General features: G+C 34.9%; 1 protein-coding gene and 1 pseudogene across 1 annotated transcript; one reads left to right on the top strand and one right to left on the bottom strand.

Annotated features, from left to right (window-relative positions):
* The first annotated feature begins 2,737 nt into the window (after positions 1-2,737).
* Positions 2,738-4,785, top strand: LOC110755784 (transcription factor IIIA-like; annotated as a pseudogene).
* Positions 4,786-5,168: 383 nt separating this feature from the next.
* LOC110755681 (uncharacterized) lies at positions 5,169-7,044 on the bottom strand. Its single transcript, XM_021956917.2, has 4 exons — positions 6,948-7,044; positions 6,796-6,850; positions 5,959-6,035; positions 5,169-5,806 (listed from the first exon to the last, which is right to left on the bottom strand). The coding sequence occupies exons 1-4, from the start codon at positions 7,042-7,044 to the stop codon at positions 5,169-5,171; spliced, it is 867 nt and encodes a 288-aa protein (XP_021812609.2).
* Positions 7,045-13,060: the final 6,016 nt, after the last annotated feature.

Raw genomic sequence — 13,060 nt, forward strand, 5'->3', positions numbered from 1 at the left:
AGGATTTAATTAGTTTCTTCTAAAATGATTCAAAATGGATTGTTGCCGAAAGTTAAAAAGTACTTCATATTTTCATAAAACATCAAACAAAATAAATGGAGTGAAATTTTTTGATATATTGATCATTGGAAACGGATATCTTTTTCAAACAGTGAACCCTATAATTAGGTTGTACCCTATAAAATGCTATTTTTATAAGGGAGTTTCACTAAAACACCCAAAATAGGAGCTGAAATTATAAAAAAACCCAACACCCAAAACACTTTATAAACACACACAAAACCCATCATTACACACACTCAAAACCCATTTATAAACACACCCAAAAAATATACAATTGTTGATTTTGGGGTTGATTTTGGGTGTGTTTCTATGTTTAAATAGTGTGTGGGTTTTTTTATAAATACATGTCTAGGATTGGGTTTATTTATAATAATCTATTTTTATAACTAATAAAAAAACCGTAGAATAGCCGTTCGGCTATACTATTTAAATACAATATATTTAAATGGTCTAGCCGCTCGGCTATACTATTTAATTAAAAAAAAATTATGAAAAAGGGACCCTCCTAGTTGCATTAGTTTATACTTTATAGATACTAGCCTCTCCGCACGCGCTTCCTTGCCCGCGAGAGGTTTTTTTTTAAAAAAATTAAAATTTATTTTAGAATTAAAAAAGATAATGGGTAGTTGTGTTCCATAAAAATAGGCCATTATCTAATTTTTCTTTTAATTTTAATTTGTTTAAATATGAAAAAGTATTAATTTACCATATTATCCTCATTTAATTAATAATTTCAATTCTTAATGTTTGCATTAACCAAGGGCATTTTCTGGTATTTTGAATGTTTCACCATTCTCTACCTTTTGCTTTATATATATAGATTAACTTGGTATAGCTGAGCGGCTATGCGAATAAAACATGTATGTGTCATATTCGGCAAAATTTTGGCAAATTACAACTTAAAAGTTTGGCCACTATATAATGCTCTTGCAAGAGGCTTTTTTTTAAAAAAAAAATTAAATTTATTTTAGAATTTAAAAAGATAATGGGTAGTTGTGTTCCATAAAAAGAGGATCCATTATCTGATTTTTCTTTTTATTTAAATTTTTTTTAATATGAAAAAGTGTGAATGGACCATATTATCCTCATTTAATTAATAATTTCAATTCTTAATGTTTGCATTAACCAAGGGCATTCTTTGGTATTTTGAATGTTTCACCATTCTCTGCCTTTTGCTTTATATATATAGATTTTAATATAATATATTTAATTTTTTTAATACATATATTATTTGTATTCAATAATATGTAATAATTATGTGTATAATACATGAATTTTTTGTGTACTATTGAAACTTTTATAAAAAAATACGTGTATTAAATATGAAAATTACGTACGTATATATTCAATATGAGTATTGTACGTTTGCTTTTTAAAAAATGTGAATTTTACCGAGTTTTTAAGACTTGTACAAAAGACGGATGTATTATTGAAATATAGATGCGTACGTATATAATACAATATTAAATATGAAATTGCTAAATTCTTTATATGGGTAATAATTTTGGAAAAGTAATCAAAAGGGGACAATAAAGACTCGAATAATGGCCTAATAGTAATGGATAATGCTCTAAACTATTCTTATCGATAAAAGAAAATTGGAAAAAATATAAAAGAAGAAGAGGAACATATATATATGTAAAGCGTATAGCCGCTCAGCTATACGATTTATGAAAAAATAAAAAATAAAAAAAGCCGAGTAAAGCCGTACGGCTATAATATTTTTTCAAAATTAAAAACCGAGTATCGCCGCATGGCTGTACTATTTCTTTTTAAAAAATTAGAAAAACGCTTATAGTCGGGCGGCTATACTATTTATTTAAAAAAAAAGAGCCGAGTAACGCCGCAAGGTTGTACTATTTAAAAATAAAAATAAAAAACAGAGTCTAGCCGCCCGGCTATACAATTCGGTTATTCGCAGCAATGGTCCCTCAACTATACCCATATTTACAGTTTGGTCACTCAATTCAATTATTAGTTGCAGAGGTCACTCAATTAAGTGTTTTGTTGCGCCGTTAGTCCTACCGTTAAGTCTCTCTAACAGTAGGGACTAATGGTGCAACACAACACCTAATTGAGTGACCAAAATGTAACTCCGAGTATAATTGAGGGATCATTGCTACAAATAATCTTAATTGAAAAGTCACATTTGTCCATCAATAATCTAAGAGATGCTTGCCACGTCATCATTTTAAACAGAAAAAGTAACAGACTTGACGGTAGGACTAACGATGCAACAAAACATATAATTGAGTGACCTCTGCAACTAATAATTGAATTGAGTGACCAAAGTGTAACTTAGGGTATAGTTGAGGGACCATTGCTGCGAATAACCCTAAAAAAAACTAAAAACCGAGTATAGCCGCGCGGCGATACAATTTCTTTTTAAAAAATTTAGAAAAAACCGAGTAGAGCCGCCCGGCTATACTGTTTATTTTTTTGAAAAATTAGGAAGACCGAGTATAGCCGCACGGCTATGCTGTTTCTTTAAAAAAAATTAAGAAAACAGAGCATAACCGTGCGGCTATACTATTTATTTATTGAAAAAAATAATAAACCGAGTATAGCCGTTCATTTGGTTTTTGTATTTTAAACAAAATCTGAAGCTGGGTTGTCTTCAGATTGATTATGTTAATTTTTACTTATAATTTGGTTACTTTTGTTACAGGAAAAGATGGAAATGGCCAAAGACGTTGATGGGGATGGGGAAGGAGAGGGAAAAATCCAATACTTGCCAAGAATGTGGTGCTACTTTTGAGAAACCTGCATATCTCAAGCGACAAATGCAAAGCCATTCCCTTGAGGTATTGTTTGCTACCGATTAGTTTGATAGCTTCATTACAGCTGATTGTGTCTATAACTTTCCTTACTTTTCGGGTGAAGGTCCTGTAATTTTCGCATCAATTGAAGATAATTTTTTTGCAGGATTCAACATTTATAACAACTATCCTTTGGATATCGTGAAGCATTGGATTTCACACAAAGAACTCCAAAATGCGAGAGGTTTCTGACTTTAATGGACCAGTATCAGGTGGGAGACCTCCTGTGAAGCTCCATCACGTGAACCTCAATCACGTACTGCTCGGTTTGAGGTTTGAATGCTTGATCATCTGCACTTTGAAATTATATGGTTATTCATTCGTGAATTACTTTTAGCCTATTTTTTACTTTTTGGATGAGGTTTCTGTAGTATTTGCATCAATTGAAGTTATAACTTTTGCAGGAATCGACATTTTAAAGAAGTATCTGTTGGACAATGTGGAGCATTGGATCCCACACAAAGAACTCCAAAATGCGTGAGGGTTTGACTTGAATGGACCAGTACCGGGTGGGAGACCTCCTGGGAAGCTCCATCAAGCAAGCCTCAATCATGTACCGTTCAGTTAGAATTGAAAGCTTGTTCACTTGTATCTTGAAACTATGGTTATTGGTTCCTGAATTCATTTAGCTTATTCTTTACATTGGCCATACGTTTGTTCGATGGATGATTGTCGTTCCAGCTTCAGAAGAAAGGACCACGTAAATCATCATCTTCTTCAGCACCAAGGGAAACTCCTTAAGTATCCGATTGAAAACTGTAATCGTGGGTTTGTTTTTCCCAAGGTAACATGAGGAGGCATGTGAAAGAACTCCACAATGAGGATGATCCTTCGGCTAATGTTGGAGGTCAGAAGCAGCATGCCAGGATTGTGGAAAGGTGTTCAAATTTGCTTCAAAGCTGCGGAAGCATGAGAATTCTCATGGTAGCTTTCATTTCTGAATTCGATCTTCTTTTTGTATTCTGCCTTGTGTGTGCGCGTCAGTGGTGAATAATGTTGTAAGATACAAATTTTTCAGAAAATGGGGGATGTGCTGTTGTTGAAGTTTTTGGCGGCATGCTTAATGCAAACTCTAAATATATCCTTTTATTTGTGTAGTTAAACAGGCATTCTGCTCTGAACCAGGCTGTATGAAATATTTTTCTAATGAGAAATGCCTTAAGGCCCATATTCAGTCCTGCAACCATCATATCACCGGTGAGATATGTGGGACCAAGAAGCTGAGAAGGAACATCGAACGGCATCTCCGAGCGCGAGAAGGGGGAGGTGCTACATTGGAGAGAATTAATGCAGTTATAAGGGTTGTCTTCACACATTTTCAACTGTGAGTTACTGACTTGACTTTTAATGGGTTGTATGTACACACACATAAAGAACAAACAGATTTCATTATTTTGGAAAGAAAAAAAAAAAAGTTTTTCATTCTTTGCATTGCCATTTTTATTTTTTATTGTTTCCTTTTCTGATTTTGCTTATATAGGTTTGCAGAAATCAAATCTCCATCAACATGTCAAGGCAGTACACCTTGAACATAAACCTTTTGTCTCTAGCTTTTTGGTTGTGACATGAGATTCGCAAACCAGCATGTGAGAGATAAGCATGAGAAGACTGGGCGTCATGTCTATGCATATGTGAGTATTATTCTTAGATCATTCAATACCCTCATACGTTGGATTTTGGGATGAGCATCTTTCCAGGCAATGCCACATTATGAGTTCATATGTGGGACATTATTGCTTTGAATTGCAGGGGGGTTTTGAAGAGGCTGATGAGAAATTCCAGTCAAGGCCAAGGGGTGGCCGTAAGAGGAAGTACCCCACTATAGAAATGCTCATACCAATTGGGCCAGGAGTCTGAGTACCTCTCCTGGTTGCTCTCACAAGATGCTGAACACGAGAATTGAGCCATGCCCTTGAAGTAAATGATTGGACATATCCACTACGTATGCTAACCTACTTAGAAGTTTGGGTGTCATGAATCTCAACACTAGATATGGAAATTGGGTGATGCTGTGAATCTGAACACTAAATATGTATAGCATTTCTGTATTTTTGTGAGATAAGCATTCTTCTGTTTAGTTGAATGGTATATTTATTAATACAATAACCACAACCTCTATCTGAACTCTGAAGAACAAATTTGTGCACTACTTGCCAAACCACCCATAACTTTGATGGGCTGGAAATTCTCATCACGCCATGTACTTTTTTTATGCGCCAATTCTGTTATTTACAAAGTGAAACAAAATTTCTTCCATATGACTAAGTTCTGTTTCCCATGATGCATCTAAGAAAAGAAAAATAGAGAGTCTGAGGCATTTGCTTTTGTTGGTTGATTGAGCAAAATGGTGCTTGTAATGCTGCTCCATGGGTTGTTATCTCCATCAGAATTGGAAGAGCAAGCAAACGGGTTGTCGCCGATTCCATCATAGAAAATTCCACCAAACTCATCATCATTACCAAGACCAACCTGTGGCTGGTCCTTTGTTTCTTCTCCGTCAGTACTCTCATCCTCCGAGAAGTTTGAGTTCTTCTGAACCAACTCTCTGAATATTGATGATTGAAGGACGAAGCCAAGTGCGGTGGGAGACGATGACTTGCTACCGCTGTTAAGAGGGATGCTGCTACCGATGACTTCTTGTTTTCGGCGGGGGGGGGGGGGGGGGGGGGGAGAGGAGTTCAAGTAATCAGAGGCAAAAGGATTTGTGTGTGAGAAAGACTCCTCTGTTGGGATGTAGCTGTTGGCCATGAGTGGCATATTCTGAGGCTCTGCGACTGTCTCTGGTTCTTGAGTGGCTATTGGATCGTCTGCTCTTGGCTTTAGCCATCTTATGTAAGAACTCAAGTCAAAGTTAGTCACAGCATTGATCCCTCTGTACTCAATTGCTGCAATGTCATAGGCACGAGCTGCTTCCTCTTGGGTGCCTAAAATGAGATTAAAAAGACACATTGCTCAGTAAGTGCAAATTCTCTTCATTATAGTTTTCAACTATCTCTTTTATGACAGTATATATTGCAACTAGTTTTTGGATAATGTTATAATCAGTTATGGAGATAGGAGATCAGAGATAACTTACTGTAAGTGCCAAGGTAGAGGTACTTGTTTCCAAAAACTCTTCCTATTCTTGCTTCCCATCTACCATTATGATGGTACCTACAATGGTAGTGTGTAAAGGTAGATGTATGCTAAATTTAAACCTATTGCCAATGGAAGTTGCCGTGAGGATGTAACGTATAGCCGTGCGGCTACACTATTTTTAAAACAATTTAAAAAGCCAAGTCTAGCCGAGCGGCTATACTATTTATAAAAAAATTTAAAAAAAAGAGGACCCGCCTAGCGCTTAGGCACGCACGTGTCAAAACAGTATAGCCGCATGACTACACTATTTATTAAAAAAAATTTAAATACAGAGCAGACGCACAGAGCCTGGGTGCCCACGTGTAAAATAATATAGCCGTGCAGCTATACAGTTTTAAAACAAATTAAAAAAACTGAGTATAGCCGGTGGCTATACTATTTTTTTATACGAAAAAGAGGACTCTGAGCGATTAGGCGCCACGTGTCAAAACAAGCCTACTTTCTCAAAAAAGTTAAAAATACGGAGTATAGCCGTGCGGATGTACTATTTTTTTTTTTAAAAAAAAGGACCCTCTAGAGATTAGGTGCCATGTGTCAAAAATTAGTATAGCCGGTTGGCTATACAATTTTTTTTCGCGCGGCTTTACAATTTAATTAGGGAGGCACCGGATCTCTAGCTGGACCTCTTCCTTTGTTCTTGTTCCGAGGCCTTGCCTAAAGTTCGAATTTTTTATTTTTCACAAAATATTCAGAATTCAGAAAAACAAATACAAAATCATAAAATTCATGAACAAAATATGATGAGGAAACGGTCAAAATCAGAAATTTGGCTTACATTGCCATAAGAGTGATTGAAACGTTTTCCTCTTTCGGTTTTCTTATTGCCCCTACTGCAGTACACTGAAGAATCAGAAAGCAAAAATTAGGGCACATAAGAGAGAGAGAGAGAGAGAGAGAGAGAGGGGGGGGTTTGGAATTAAGGTGTACCTGATGGGACCGATGTAGTGGTAGCTGTGGAGACTGAAAGCGAAGCTGTGGAGGAGGGGAGAGAAATGGATAGGCTTTCAGACTGAGAAAACGACATGCGAGAGCATTAACACCAGACCTGCCCTTTCTAGTCAAGAACACCCCAGGTGAAACTTGGCTTCAAGAATAATGACTAGTCTCAGACAACTGTGTCATTTGCCCTGATATGTATACTTCTTAAGGAAATTTTTGCGCCATAAGATGGTGAAGGTGAAGCCTATATTTGACTCACCTAGTCACATCACATGTAACAGGACCTACTATCTCTCTAGTAGATGTTCATAGTTCCATTACAGAGAGGGTCGCGGGTGTGGGCACGGGGTCGTCACGGCCTGGTGGTGGTGATCGACTCGTGAGAGAGAAGGAAGCAACAGCGTGAGGTTTTTAAAGTCAGAAAAAAAACAAAAGGACCCGCCCAGGCGCCCAGGAGCCCAGGCCCGCCTAGCCACCGCCTAGACCCGCCTAGACCCGCCTAGCCACCGCCTGGACCCGCCTAGACCCGCCTAGGCGCCGCCTAGGCCCATTTTTCGAATCTAAAGCAAAAGAAAAGAAGTCATAGCTATTTGAATGTCCCAAGCAGCGTTTTCAAAGGCATGCCTTCGCGCGAGTCGGAGCGAGGCGGCAAGGAATCGCCTGAGGCCGTCGGCTGTTTCCCGAGTTGCACGTTTAGAGCGGGGAAGGCGTGAGTAGGCGTTGCAAGGCGTAGCCAGGCGGCGCGAGGTGGAGCAAGGCGGAGCAAGGAATCGCCAGATCTGGAACCTTCTGAACCGGAAGAGATTTTGCGAGTCTGCAACTTGGCTGTGAGGAAGACGACTGAGGAAGACGATTGCGTGGTTTTTTTTTCAGGGATAATGAAACGACGTCGTTTCAGTTTTAGAGTTTAAAACTTTAACTGAAACGACGTCGTTTCACTTGAAATGTTTTGTAAAAAAAATACCGCAAGTCTGTTTTATTATTATTTTTTTCCTTACCTTTATTCTAATAAACTTAAGGTAAGAAGATATTAAAATCTTTCTTGCCATTTCTAACTCCAGCCGGCTGTAGCTTTATTCTTCTTACTTTTTTTATTTTTATAAATTAATATATTAACACATAGACTTATATATATATAGTACAACCCTATATATATATAGTGAAAGTTACAATTAGTGTTTAATTCATTACCATTAAATTTTATAATTTTAATTTATTGTTTCATATGTACAGGTAAGAGGAAAGTCAAAAGCAAGGCCATAAGAACGATGCTTATGGATGAAGATGATGAGATAGATAAAGATCCTTCAACATTTGATAATGGGAAATATCCTTTTCAGATTGATACAGTTGATCAATATGATAGTGATGCTAGTTTGAATGATATTCGTGTTGAGGAGTGGGATGAGTGAATTATGTTTTTGTTTTGATGTTGAATAAATATTTTATGTTTTGGGATTGATTATTATGCTTTGAATGAAAATTAGTACTTATATTTGATTATATTTAAAAGATTGTTATGGTTCAATAAGAATTAGTTGTACAATTTAATTGTATTGTATTATTCATAAATTTTTCTTATTAAAATAAATTAATGTTTAAAAGGCTTATGCCTCACTGCTTCAAGGCTTACGCCTCCCATAACGCGACTAAAACGCCTCAGACTACTGTTCTGCTTGCATCTAAACATGCACAGGCCAAACCAAACTAGGTCTTATGAAAATTTGATATTGATTTCAAACAGGGGAAAGGGATTGGATAGAGTGTATGTGACATGTATAAGCCTCTGGTAGTACTTTCTTTAGGAAATTATATTGAGCACGAAATTCTTTGTTGCCCTAAGATAATTGTATGAATATATATTTCCAGTATGGAGTTTGTGATGCAATTGGAGTTCTCTCACAAACTAGCCATAATAATTTGCACGTTTTCTGATGGTTAAACAAATAGGATTGTCCTTGCTTGCTATTTCTTTTATCACCTACTGACCTCTATTTCTGTTTACTGTCTTATGTTGTCAGATTGAGATAACGAAGTTACATGAATTCGCTCAGGCTGCTTTTCGTGGATACAAGTCTTTGAACCGTATACAGAGCCACATATTTCATACTGTTTATTACACTAATGAAAATATACTAGTAAGTTATTGATTCTGTTGATGACGTGAATACCAAACCATTGCAGTGAAAGTGCTGATATGATATGCTTGAATGTGATGTGATTTTCATTTACTTGCAGGTTTGTGCTCCAACAGGAGCTGGCAAAACAAACATAGCTATGATTTCTATTCTACATGAGGTATTCACATTTTTGGTAATCATTCTTTTTCTCTTACTACTTTGGCTTGATCTCAAATTCACACATTTGTTTTTGTATTGTGTAAGAGTTAATCTGGGTTAATTGCATAGTTAAAATGGCATGGGAATGGCTGTAATGTCATATGAGCTGGTATTGTATATATTTTTCTGGGAAGGTTAGTGTGTTAAAGATATCAGCTTGCAAAATAAAGCAAGGAAACTAAGCTTTTGGCGGCCTTAGTTATTCGAGTCCTTTTATGTCATGGTGATGTACTCATAGTACTTTTCATGTTGAATTCAACCTATTTAGGTTTTTAAAAAAAATTGGAAAACCCGTGTATAGCCGCGCGGCTATACGATTTGAAAATAAATAATAAAAAAACCCAGTATCGCCGCGCGGCTATACTTTTTTTTTTTTTTTTTTAAACCGAGGGCTATACTATATGTTTTTATAAAAAAAAAATTGGAAAAACTGAGTATAGCCGGACAGATATACTATTTAGTTTTATTCGGCAAATTACAACTTAAAAAGAGGATCAATTATCTGATTTTTCTTTAAATTTTAAATTTTTTAAATATGAAAAATATGAATTTACCATATTATCCTCATTTAATTAACAATTTTAATTCTTAATGTTTGCATTAACTAAGGACATTTTCTGGTATTTTGAATGTTTCATCATTCTCTGCCTTTTGCTTTATATATACTAGCCTCTCTGCACGCGCTTCTGCGCCTGCGAGAGGGTTTTTTTTTATTTTATAAATATTTAAATTTATTTTAGAATTAAAAAAGATAATGGGTAGTTGTGTTCCATAAAAATAGAATCTATTATCTGATTTTTCTTTTAATTTTATTTATTTTTAAATGAAAACTGTGAATTTACCATATTATCTTCATTTAATTAATAATTTCAATTCTTAATGTTTGCATTAACCAATGGCATTTTCTGGTATTTTGAATGTTTCACCATTCTATGCTTTTTGCTTTATATATATAGATTCAATAATATGTGTATAATACATGAATTTTATTTTATTATTGAAAATTTTGTATAAAATACTTGTAGTAGACATGAAGGATACATACGGCTATACTATTTCTTAAAGAGAATAGTCGCTTGGCTATAATATTTTTTATTTAGTATCGCCGCGCGGCTACACTATTTCTTTCTAAAAAATTAGGAAAAACGTCTTTAAAAAAAAAAAAATTCGGGTATAGCCGGACGGCTATACTATTTATTTTTTAAAAAATTCTAAAAACCGCTTATAGCCGAACGGCTATACTATTGGAAAACCCGAGTATAGCCGCTCGGCTATACGGTTTTTATTATTTAAAAACCGAGTATAGCCAGACGGATATACTAATTTTGTTTTAAAAAGGAAAACCGAGTATAGCCGCCCGGCCAGACTATATCTTTTACAAAAAAAATAAAAACCGACTATAGCCGAACGGCTATACCATTCCTTTAAAAAAAAAATTATATACAAATACCCTCCTATTTGCATTAGTTTATACGTATGTGTAAAATTTCGGCAAATTACAATTTACCAACAGAAAAATGTTGTAGAAAGAAAAGAAACCAAATGAAAGCAGTTGAGAGCATAGTCTAAAATATCGAAAATATTGACGAAATATCGAGGATATTATCGTTTTTTCAGGTCACGGATATTTTGAAACGTATCCATACACATATCATATAAATATCAATAATATAAATGATAATTTTGCTCACTCTTCAGGAATATTTTGTCAAAATATCGCTATAATATCAAAAATATCGATGCAATGGTAAAAAGGAAAAAACAACACACAAAGTGCACATGCAAAGGGGATTCGAACCCCTGCCATTTCACTCCTCCAACGCCTTAACAACCATGTCGCTTATGTTTTTGTGATAATACGCAAAGGAGAACTCTATGTGGGATCTTACCATGCAATGTATAAAGTGTAAAATATTGTAGTAAATCATTATATATAAATGATTATGGTGTGTTTAATCTTCTTTCATTAATTACTACATATTTTCTATACTTACAGTGTTTGTTAGCTCGCTATATAATCAACTTTAATAAGTTAAACTTATCATGCAATGCATTTCCTTCCTTTTTTTTTTTGGGGTGATAAACTAATAGATATAATTGACTAAATAAACATCCTCCAAAGTTTCAATAAAAATTTCCAAGTTTTTCTTACAATTTCCGTGGTTTTTATTCAATTTTTATCGATATCGATAATATCCTGATGTTTTCATCAAAATTTCCATATTTTTGGACTACCGATATTTCCGATACCATCGATATTTTAGACCTTGGTCGAGAAGAAGGAAGGGAGTTTCACTAAAACACCCAAAATGGGGGCTGAAATTATAAAAAAAACCCAACACCCAAAACACTTTATAAACACACCCAAAACCCATCATTACACACACTCAAAACCTATTTATAAACACACCCAAAAAATATACAATTATTGATTATGGGGTTGATTTTGGGTGTGTTTCTATGTTTAAATAGTGTTTGGATTTTTTTATAAATACATGTCTAGGATTGAGTTTATTTATAAATATCTAAAGAAGGAAAACATAAACGTGGGGAGAGATAAATTGTTGTGAGGGACCCAAGTGAAAGAGAGGAAATATGTGAGAGAATGAGCCACCTTGGAATTGTGTTGTGTTGTATATATATATATATATATATTGCCAATATTAGGTCCACCAAAAGTAAAAAAAACACGGAAATAACTATTAAAAACTAAAAGAGTAAGTAAAGTGTTTAGTCTTTTTTATTTCTTTAACGTGTTTAGTCTTTTTTTATTTCTTTTTTTTTTTTTATGTGAGACCCAAGGGTATCCACCGCCGACAGCAGTAACTAATCCCTTTCGCCGCGGGAGCTCTCCTAATGGAGGTAAACGGCTGGCCACGAAATGCGCTCCATTCCCATGGGCGGGGATCGAACCCCCAACCCTTTTTTATTTCTTTTTATTAATACAATAATTCTGTTTAGCCTCAAGAAATTCAAACTCCCTTTTCAAACTCACTTTTCACTACTACTTTATATTCTTGCTTTGATTTCCCAACTTTGTAAAAACACTTTAGTCTCTAAATTTCTTTTTTACAAAAAACAATTTTCAAGCTTCTTTTGTTGGAATGATGTTTAAAACATAAATTAGTGAATGAGTGTGAATCATGTGTAAATATTCTCAATAAGTTAAACATACAGATATTGTAATTGTTTTTTTTAATAAAGAAAGTCGATGTTCATTCCAAAGAAAGATTACAAAATTTCTTCAACTATAGAATATCTCCAATAATATCGGGAGGGTCCCAGATGGAGGGTTCAATTAAAGATAACGAAAATCGGACTAATCTATGAGCCCCAACATTGGCCTCACGAAACAAAAAACCGAATTAGGTTAAACTAATTTCAAATAACTTAAAGTCACCATGAGTAAGAATAAATTTCGAAACACAAATGCATATTGTTTTAAGGGTTGTGATTTTCACTCTCATTTTCTCCTTATGTTTGTTTTTGTCCCTTGATTCTTCTTTGATGTACTCAATTATAAGGGAGGAGTGCATTGGGAGAAAAGAGGAGTGTGAAAATCACTTCCCTATTTCAAAGGACATATACATTTTGATCTATTAAAGTGAAAGAAACCAAAAGATCAAGAATAACGTATTTTCACACACCAAAAATCCTATTTTCCCAGGCCTTTTCTCCAATGTACGTACAAAGCTAACCGCAAATGTATACCCTTACAACTTCATACGGTTAATCATATAGATAGAGGCACTAATGATGGTT

This window comes from Prunus avium, chromosome 3, assembly GCF_965620075.1.
Source record: "Prunus avium chromosome 3, drPruAviu1.hap1.1, whole genome shotgun sequence".
NCBI classification, from domain to species: Eukaryota; Viridiplantae; Streptophyta; class Magnoliopsida; order Rosales; family Rosaceae; genus Prunus; species Prunus avium.